The 10,533-nt window shown below is 38.0% G+C and overlaps 1 protein-coding gene across 11 annotated transcripts in view; it reads right to left on the reverse strand.

The window, feature by feature from the left end:
• LNPK (lunapark, ER junction formation factor) overlaps positions 1-10,533 on the reverse strand; it is a 63,204-nt gene that overhangs the window by 51,667 nt on the left and 1,004 nt on the right. For 7 of the 11 annotated variants that reach the window (XM_060688025.2, XM_060688026.2, XM_087882035.1 and 4 more), the window contains exon 2: positions 2,791-2,881. In XM_060688025.2, coding sequence (XP_060544008.2) covers positions 2,791-2,853 — 63 coding nt within the window. In that variant the 5' untranslated portion in view covers positions 2,854-2,881. Of the gene's footprint in view, positions 1-2,790; positions 2,882-8,380; positions 8,520-9,934; positions 10,008-10,533 lie in introns of all 11 variants that reach the window. The other 4 variants (XM_087882036.1, XM_060688027.2, XM_087882040.1 and 1 more) reach the window with 2 other exon arrangements.

Below are 10,533 nucleotides of genomic sequence, written 5' to 3' on the forward strand. Positions count from 1 at the left end.
TAAGATCGAACCACCAATACCAGCCTTCCAATAGTGAGAAAACAGAAAAGAAGACAACAGGTTGCTCTAATCACCTAAGAAAAACAAATATTGTATGCAATCACATAAATAATATATATTCTGAAAGTTCTCCCTTCCTGTTCTCTCACAATAACATAGACAAATTTACAATGAAAAGGAAATGTTTCAGAATGATGGAAACGCAAATGAACATTTATGTTCATCGCATCTCTACACAGAAACTCTCATACAAACTTGTATCCTAGGCTTCTACATATATATGTGAATCCGAATCTTTTTCTTCAGCATTCTAATTGTTAAAAGGAAGAGGAAATTGGATTGAGGAATATCTAAAGATATCTATTAGTGTTGTGGCCCGTCAGCAGCCTGTGCAGCTAGTAGCTGATTCCGACAGCGAGGAGGCTGGTGTGATGATGCGCCAGCAGCCTGTGCAGCTGGCACTTGAGTCAGACAATGAGGAGGCTGGAGAAGATGTGGTGCCAGAGGTGGGGATTCAGCCAGGGCCTTCAGAACCTCCAGAAGCTCCCATAAGTGAAGAGGAAGAAGAGGAGGAGCCTCTTCTTGATGCACAAGCACGCAGAGCTGCCAAAAGGCAGGAATGCTCCTCAGGAGGAGGTCTCCTTGAGAGTAAGGCTTGGGTCATTGGCCACTCCCCTAGCCTATTTAAGGAAGGATGACAACTGAGGCAATTTGCAGGAAACAACTTCATTCATATTCCTTTGCATCTTGATTCCAGAAACGTCTGATCGGCTCTTGCTACTTTCTTGTCAGTTTTCCTGCAAATTGGGGGCATTCTGCCAACCACAGTAAGATTACGGTTATGTGAAATACTGTGCTTCAGAATTGAGTTATTATTCTTTGGATTCTTGTTGACTGTTAATGAAGTTAAATTAACAGCTCTTGTTCAGAAAAGACTGATTTAAACTGTACTTGTGTTCGAACAACTACTAAGAAAACTCATTAGTAGTCCTTAATTAGTAAACTAAGGTTTGTATGGACTTTGTGTGTGCTGCGTTTTTTGGGGTCCGTAGCTGGGGCAGAACAATTAGATATCTATGTATTTAGATATCTAATCAGTAAATATCTAGATAATTAATACATATCTATAAACTCCTAAGGGCCAAAATATATTTCGATCTGTGCCTCAATTTTTTCCAGTCGTATTAATCTTAACTGTGATCTTGCACACCAATGAAAAGAAGTACATAAACCCTTGTCTGAAGGCTCTGGAGAGAGGGAGAGGAGGGAGGAAAAGAGAGAAAGAGAGGGGGGAATTTCAGAAATAATCCCTAATATTTAGGGATACTTATTTAGTGATAGATTTCTGTGCATATCTATCAGGTTGAGGACAAATTTCAGTCACAGAAATGTCCAGTCTCTACAGTTACATTTACTGCAGTTTGAACTACTGCATTGTAAATTCTTCCTTCAACAGTGCAATCAGTGCAATAAACTGGTGGTGTAGTATGCCAGAGAGACTTGAGTTCAAAATCTCAATTCTGCCATGAAATTTGCAGGTGGCCTTCAGTGACTCAGTATCTGTCAACCCGAACCTACTTCCCAGGATTAATGTGCAAATACATTACATTAATACTATAAATGCTGCTCAGAGAGCTTTTAAATAGAAGGGTGGGATATAAATGTGATGTATACATAGCAAAAAATATATGCAGATACATCCTATTGTATTATCTTCAACACTTCACAGCCATTTACATTTGCACATAAATAGAAAAAAAATCATTTTTCTATATGTACAAAGAAACTATTTAAATAGAAGGGTCTTTCTTAATTATACAGATCTGAAAAATAACATTTGCTTGCATTTAAAACTAAACATATTCCTTATACATAAATACAACCTAATGACATCTATTTTTAAAGCAGGACTAATAAGATTATTAAATTATGTTTAAAGTATAAACATGATTCCCTATGTGTGTATACATTTTAACAGGCATGGTTCATTATAAACCACAAATATCTTCAAGCTACTATTCTTATTTTTGACTACTATCTCCAGCTTGGAAATTCATTATGATTTGTGTATTCTTATCAAAGTTTTCCATGAGATGCACTCCAAATACAAGGAAGCAGGATATAAATGCTATTCTTGTTAATGATTCCGAAAAAGGGAGAAACTCCATAAAATAAGTTGCCTGTTATATGTGATCTGTCATTAAGCAAAACTCATATTGCAAAATGCTAAAACATAACAGATTTGACTTCACCCTTTCTCTAGACAGCACCTTAGTTATTAGCGACATATTATTTTTCTAGGCAGAGGTCCACCCCCCCCAACCCACAGACCACTATCGGTTTGTGGCCTTTTAGGAACTGAACCGCGCAAGCAGCAGGCAAGTGAGCAAAGCTTCACTTGCACATGCGCAGGATCTAGGTTGCAAGTGAAACCATCCCCTATCCCCCCCAATAGGTCCCTGCTGCCAGACAGGTTGGGGACCACTGACCTGGGGCATCTCATTCCACAATAATTAGACACAATTAAATACTGCATAAAAGATATGCATAGCCTTCTGATTTTAAGAGATGGATTACATTCTGCAGTTCAAACATTCCAGCTGCTTATCTTCATTGGAAGACTCATCATACAAATAGAAATAAGAGCAACCTATACACTGATAATATAATTCTGCTGTAGCTAAACTCACCAAGTTGTTCTACATTACGGAACAACTTAAAAATTCATCTGAGACACTCTCCTTCCTGCCGTACAAAAATATATACCTCCAATTGAGAAGATTTACTTACCCGCCATCTGGAAATGATTCCACCCATTGCTTTATTTGTGGAGATGGGTTGCTTTGGTAACATATAACCAATCTTGTAATGGAATTCACAGCTAGAAGTAAAGCATTTGTGTTTTTAATTAAAAATTCACCCACAGTGTAACTCTAAAAGTATTAAGATATTTCAAACTATATTCTAGTCATCCAAATGACTCACCACTAAGCCACATAGGATAGTTTTCAAATACACTTCCACGTTTTCACTTTACACATATATAATTTGTTTTGTGCTAGAGTATACATTTGTCTGTGAATTTTAAATTATTAGGTAAAACTTTCCAAAAGAAATCCACTATAAAATTTCAAGTAGCCATGGAAACTAGATAAAGTTCCATCCCTTCTTTAATTAATACTAGATAAATAAAAATAAAACATTTACTACCAATTAGATGACTATCATTAGCAACTGCAGTTTTAGAATGGAGAGTCTGAGAGCTGATTAATATTTCAATAGAATTTCAATGTGAGTATTATGAACTTCATTCAAATCCCAGAAAGGCATTATTGAAATTAAAGACCTCCATCCGTGCAAATATGGCTTGAATTGTTGTATAAGATACAACAATTCAAATTAACTTGGTTACACACACACACACACAATATTTTAATGGTGCTACAGTTGCTTGGCATAATAATCAAGAAAATCAGGGGCAGAAACAAAAGCAAGTTCGTTTCTTCTGTCAAGAGGGAGGTACACAGTTTTCAGCAATTTTTCCCTCACTCACTGTAACCCCCTACATTCTCATCTGTTCCAAAGATTCAGATCCTTGTAGAGATATGCGAGAGAGGCCATAGGAGAGTCTGCAGGGAAATCACTGAAAATTCCATTTTCTCTCCTGCTGACAGATGCTTTCAACAACAGAAAAAATCAAGTGAGGGTACATAATGCAAGTTGTGGAATAGATCTTATGAACTGAGCAAAATTACTGCAAGCTGAACAGCAAACTGTCCCTGTCCAGCCTGCATGAGGCCAGTCAGAAATTGGAAATCAAATGTAAATAAGAATGCCACAGAGCTGGGTCCAGTTCTATGCAATCACTGTGCGCTTCTTCAGTTGGCTGGGGGCCGCAGGAAGATGAGGGGAGAAAGGGCTTCTCTGTACCTTCAGACCACTCACCCCTCACCTAGAGCAGCCTGAGGAAATAGTGATGATGATCATCATATATGAGGGGACCTGGGCTCAGCCATCCACCACCTCAGTCAAAGCATGTTCTTGTAGGCAAGCAGGCCTAGCACAGCCAAGAGCAGCAAGTGAGCAGGAGCATAGCAGCCACAGCGGAAGAGTGGTGGCTGGGCCTGGCTGGTCTAAAATGAGGTGATGTGAGGCTCCTTCCTCCTTCCTCCCTGCCAAGAAGAAGCTCAACTCCAAACACAACAGGGATCAATAAGATCTCCACCAAAGAGCAACAGGAAGCCTATTGGTTTCAAAACAGTCCCAGTTCTCATATGGCCCCTTGGGGAAATTGCCATCCCTGACATATATAGACAGTTAGTTAACTCAATGGTACTTAATTTAAATAGAAATGAAAGCATCTCAAGTCCCTCATTCACCTCATGAAGTATAAACATTTAAAACCTCCATTTCTTTTTTCATCTACCAGGAACTAAAAATATGGATAGGCTAAAAATGAAAACCAATATTTCTATTAATTCTATTACTACAAGCTTGGGCCTCCTCCAGTATTAATTCTGTATCCTCTGAATATTATAGATTAATAAATGTTATTAAACAGCTGTTTAAAATCCAAAAATTGGAAGTGTAACCAATTCAATTTATTGAATAAAATTTGGGATTGCTGGATATCAAATAAGCACATTATGTTCACCAGTTACAATTCAGTTATACAGAAATTTTAGTTAAGCATCTAAGAAAAAAATAATATACTCAGTGAAATGATTAAAAAAAATCAAAGAACAAGGTCAAGGAAGAACTGGTGGATTTAAAGAAATGATTCACTTTAATGGCATACAGTTAGGAATAGAAGAAAAAAGTGGAAAATTAAAATAAGTTGCACCATTAAAGCTTCTTGTCACAACAAAAAATCGATAAGTTTAGAAATGTAGCATTCATACATACATTCACCTTTAAATGTGCAGAATCGTGAAAAGCTTGGCTTAAAAAGGGAACAAAAATTAATTTAGAAGTTGCTTTCTTGAGAAAATAAAAATAAAAACTGAGAAAGGTTTTTTTTAAAAGTGATCTTCCTATGCAGTACTGAGCTACTATTTGTTGGCTTGGTGTGATAAAAATAGCTTAGTTTCTTTTAGATAAAGGGACAGAAAAAAAGAGAGGAATTTCCCAACAAAGCAGAAAGCTGTGTTTTCTTCTTCCGATTTATTGAGTGGTTTATACTTTTCTTGAGAGAATTTAGTAAATTCAAAGAAGCCAAAATCAAATTCTCACTTCAGGATTTGGAGAATTATTAGCCATCAGATGAAAATAAATATTTCCTTGTTTCCTGGGAAAAGAAGATTCTTTTCATATAACTATTGGTGATAAACAGGATATTGCCAACTATTATCCTAAGAAAGGACTTCATTAATGATACAGGATTTAGTAGTAGCACTAGGCCAGGATTGAACACTGAAATTACAGATTATTCCAGTGTCTCAATATTTAATCTGCCTTGATATTCAAAATAAAAAAGAACTGTCTGTGTGTATGATATGCACGTGTGTGCATGTGTGTGCAATATCTAAGCCCCAATCTGATTAGGGTTCAGAATATTTATATATAAATATCCAGCTGCTGTTTCCCTATGATCAGAGACATTAATAATAATATATTATATTTCTATGTTGCCAAACTCCCAATGATTCTTTCCACTAGATCTGTGATGGTGAACCTATGGCACAGGTGCTACAGGTGGTACGTGTAGCCATATTGGTGGGCATGCAAGCTCAGCTCCGGTGCGCATGCGTGTGCCAGCCAGCTGATTTTCGGGCCTTCTGGGCCCACCAGAAGTAGGGAAACAGGCTGTTTCCTGCCTCCGGAGAGCCTCGGGGGGTGTGGGGAAGGCCTGTTTTTCTCTCTCACCAGGCTCCAGAGCCTTTCTAGGAGTCTGGTGAGGGTGAAAACGGCCCTCCCCACACACACTTGGAGGCCGGAAACGGCCCATTTGCCAACTTCCGGTCCTACCAGAGCCTGGGGACAGCAAAAAACAGGCCTTCCGGTCCCACAGAAAGTTGGCAAACGGGCCAGTTCCGGCCTCTGGAGGGCTTCCAAAGGGGAGGGAGGCTTTCCGGCCCATCGCATGCCAGGAGCAGGGGGACTCATGCGCGTGGGGATGGGGCGCATAGAATTATGGGTATGGGCACACGCACGCATGACCACCACCACCCCCTCCCGCTCCTGGCACACGATGGCAAAAAGGTTAGCCATCACTGCATTAGATCATAGGAGAGCTGTTATAAAGAAACAAAAAGTCTTCAGCCTAGTGTACTTGGGCACACATTGGTTATAAATGGAAAAGAATTCAGTTTCTGGAATTTTGGGAACTTCTTACCTCAATAAATCTTACTAAAGAGAACTCCTTGAGAATCATACATGGACGCATGCATACACATACACACATAAAACACAGAACACACACTTATCCTCTTCCCTTTTGGCTTAAATATGAAAGCTTAAATTAGCATATTACTTGGTGATTACTTTTTCCCCTCCAGCAACGTCTGCAATTTTACAAGTTAATCAGATGATGGGAAGTATTAAGGGAGCTAACCAGAAGAAAGAGAATATTTGCAGAAGCTCTTGGGAGTATCTTGATTGAGTCCTAATCATTAAAAACTTCTCCATGCTTCTGCTAAACTGGAATAGCACCTTCTATATTTACCAACATGCACCAGAGGTTCCTGATCATTTCATTTGTTGCTGAAACACAGCCAACCTGTAGTAATTTACAGCCGGCCAAGAGTTACCCACTCCTTACAATTTACATGGCCACAATTGTAAGTTACAATGCAACAGAGAAAACCAGGCTGCAGCCAGAAGTACTTTTCACAGAAAGGATTATGAGCTTTTTAGAACTCAGCTACAAATGATTGATTCTAAGACTGCCTCACTTCCTAATTCTTGAAGTTTAAGTAGGTCTTATGGTATCATGAGAAAAAGATTTTTCTCAGGGCAGAAAGAATGAGCTATTTCATAATATCCTAATACATGAAAACATGTATTAGTAAAAAAAAGCAAATGGTAAAAGGGTATATTATTAAAAAATTAAAGGATGTATATTCAGCATCTTATTTAGTTAATAGCTTTTTCTCCAAGCAAGAACAAAAGATTTGGTTTTCTTTCTTTCAATTGTATCCAATTTTCGGAGGCTACCTGAACAAGTCCATGCAGTTTTCTTGGCAAGTTTTCATTTTTCAGAAATTGTTTACCACTGCCTACTTTCTAAGATTGAGACAGGTTAACTGGCCCAAGGTTACCCAGTTGGTTTTGTGCCCAAAGCAGGATTAGAACTCACAGTCTCCTGGTTTCTAGCCTAATGCCTTAACTACTATATACCAAACTAACTCTGAGCAGACCTGTCTATTTACAACTGCTTTGAAAAAGTTCAGTTTATATTTTTCTTTGTATCCTTTTTCTTTCTTTTCTATTTTTAATTTTATTCTTTTCTTGACTTTTAGCTTTCTCTTCCTTTTTCTTTCTTTCTTTCCCTTATTTACATCCTGCCTTTATTATTTTTATAAAAAATTCAAAGAGGTAAACATACCTAATACTCCTCCCTACTCCTACTTTCTCTACAACATCCTGTGAAGTGGGTTGGGCTGAAAGAGTGATTGACCCAAAATCAATCAGATGGCTTTCATGTGCAAAGCAGGACTAGAAGCCGCCCAGAGATAAGTGTGGTAAAATGGGTGGCCAATAAATTTTATAAATAAACTAACTCATATTTTTCTGATTTCTAGCCTGGTATCTTAACCCAGCAATCCCCAACCTTTGCGGTTTGGCAGCCCAGCTTTGGGGGGGGGGAGAGGAGAACTAAGCCACGTGGCCTATTTGGAACTGGGCCGAGGGGGTGGATGGCCACAGCTTGACTTGTGCAAGTGGTGGGCACACACAACATGCGTGAAGGTACCCACTGGCCTGCTGCTCATGCAAGTTGAACTGCACATGCACACTCTGGCTAGCCACACACATGGCCCAGTTCCGAATAGGCCACAGCCCAGTAGTGGGCTGCGGCCTGGAGGGTGGGGATCCCTGCCCTAATCAATAGATCAAACTGGCTCTTTTTTCTTCACATTATTTTGTATTACTTTTTATCTTTTTAAATTTAATTTTTACCTTATCTTCTTTAAAACTTGTATTAAAATTATTTTTAAAAGTAATATATTTCAATTACAATATGCTTCTGACACTATTGTTTCAAATGAAATCCAAATATATACAGTAGTGCACAAGTGGGTTCAAATTTGCTAAATCCAGATCAAGCAAATGATAAAAGACCTGAATGTTCTAGTTTGGTTTGGTTTAGTTGGTTTATTTAGATTTATATATATAGTTTGATCCAGATACCTTTGGCATGCAAAACATGAATAGTTATTACCAAATACTTTTGATCAGCTATTCCTTTTCCAACCAAGTGTTTCCCCAGTTGCTGGACCAGAGGGGAAATCATTCTCTGAATTACCACTGATAATGCAAGAAGATATATCCAAGTAAGAAGTCTCCTACAACTTCAAGTCCTATTTAGAAAGAGTGCAGAATTGGAAAAAAAGTTAATTTTAGGGTAACCTTCCCCCCATGACTATCAGAATATATCTCAAACAGCTTCCTCTCTAGAATACTAAATGACTTAAATTGGGAACAAACTTTTAGCTCTATGCTGTCATTGCAACATGCTAATCACATGTTCAGTCTCCCTGGAGAGGCCTATGCATCTTAAGTCATTTAGGCCCAGCAGTGCATACCTTTAAGAACTAAAGTAACATTTCTCCACCTGAGCAACTTTAAGATGTGTGGAGTTCCGTTCCCAGAATTATTAACTATGGCCATGCTGGCTGCGGAATTCTGGAAGTCTGCACATCTTGAAGTTGCCTCATTGAGAAATACTAAATTAAGAGAAAATAGCTAATATCTATTGAGCCTAACTCTACACCAGGTTCATTAAAACATGGTTTATCTAACATAAACAAATTCAGCAATGCAGAATACACAAAAAAATAAAAGACCAGCCCTGGGTGGCGTTTCTACTAAATATCCATTTCTTGTTATATCTTATCATGCAAAGAAAAATATTTTCTACTTTGAAACTAAAAGCTATTGGCAGAGAATGGAGTTAATTGTTTTAACATCACACAGAATGCATCACTGTGTTCAAATTACACCCCTTTCAGTTTTTACATACTGAAGAAACAACTCAATTTCAGCAACAACTCAAGAAGCAACTATATTTACCTAATCAAGAAACAACTCTTGAGATACTGGAAAAATATTTTAGCAGTTAAATCATTGTCAAACCACAACTCATCAAAATAGTTTGGCTAGATAATAAATGGTGAACTAGATAAATGACTAATGCAAAGAAGCAATGACTGATGAATATGCCTTTAACTGAGCAATCCAAAAAGGACAGGGGAAATAAATTACTAACTTCACTAGAAAGCTGAAAGGTAGGGTGGATTTTTTTTAATTTAGTTTCTTCTCTTTCTATTGCCTAATTTTCCAAGTGGATCAGAGATAAAGTATATAACCTTCTGAGCTTACTGCTTTTATTCCCTACTTTGGGAAGTGATGGGAAAATAGAACTTTGTTTCCAGCTTCCCTGTCATAGGCCCCACACATTCCTTTTTGCCCTCTTCACAGAGAAGCAACAGCTGCAGACATTTAGCTTGAAGAGCTTAGTTTCTCTCTATGGCAGAGGGTGCCTTGCCATCTCGGGAGCTGGAGCATTATAGCCAGAATAGTTTAATTCTGAAATGTTAAAACTGGAGTGTGTCTGGATTGGATTGCCAAATATTTCCAAATACTGACAAGCAATGAGGTCCTGCGTGTTTATACCCTAAGTGGAACCTTAATTATGTGGTGTGACCATAAATGAAATTTGAGAACAGACTCTGTAATACATAATGTTAAAGAAAAAAAAAAGAATAATATTTACATGTTCCTAGGCAGAAATCAACACTTCCCTTTCTCCACTGCAATATGCAACTGGTTCCTCCATCACCCCCCACCTTAAGTGAAAAAAACACTAAATTATACACTGTTGCACTAACCCACATTTTCAGACTCTTGCAGAAGATCGATAGTAACATTATGGACTTGAAATCCTAAAAATCTTAATTTGAAATCCAAAAAAAAAAAAAAATCCCAGAGTTACTTTACTCCTGTTTGATTTCAACAAAACTAGATGGAATTTCACAAACAAGTAAGACAAGAGGGCCGCTCACTCTGCATGCTTTCCCACAATGAGAACTATTTGACATCTCCCCTCCTTTTCTGAACAACTTTAAGATGTATCTGTGGCATAACTCAAAAATTTACAGTTTTAATTCTTATACTCGGGCTTTATACGGATATACCTCAATACATACCAGGGCCACTGATTCTCAACCCCGAGTCATTTTTAAAAAAAAAAACAAAGGAGGGGGATTACTTTAATATAATATCTATTGGGTGGGGTGGAATAAGATTGAAAAGTGCTAGTTTCAGGTTAAAAATGCCACATGTCTAGTCAGGCTGTGAGGCCTAAGGTATTCC

This window comes from Pantherophis guttatus, chromosome 1 (assembly GCF_059756535.1).
Source record: "Pantherophis guttatus breed Tessera chromosome 1, ASM5975653v1, whole genome shotgun sequence".
NCBI classification, from domain to species: domain Eukaryota; kingdom Metazoa; phylum Chordata; class Lepidosauria; order Squamata; family Colubridae; genus Pantherophis; species Pantherophis guttatus.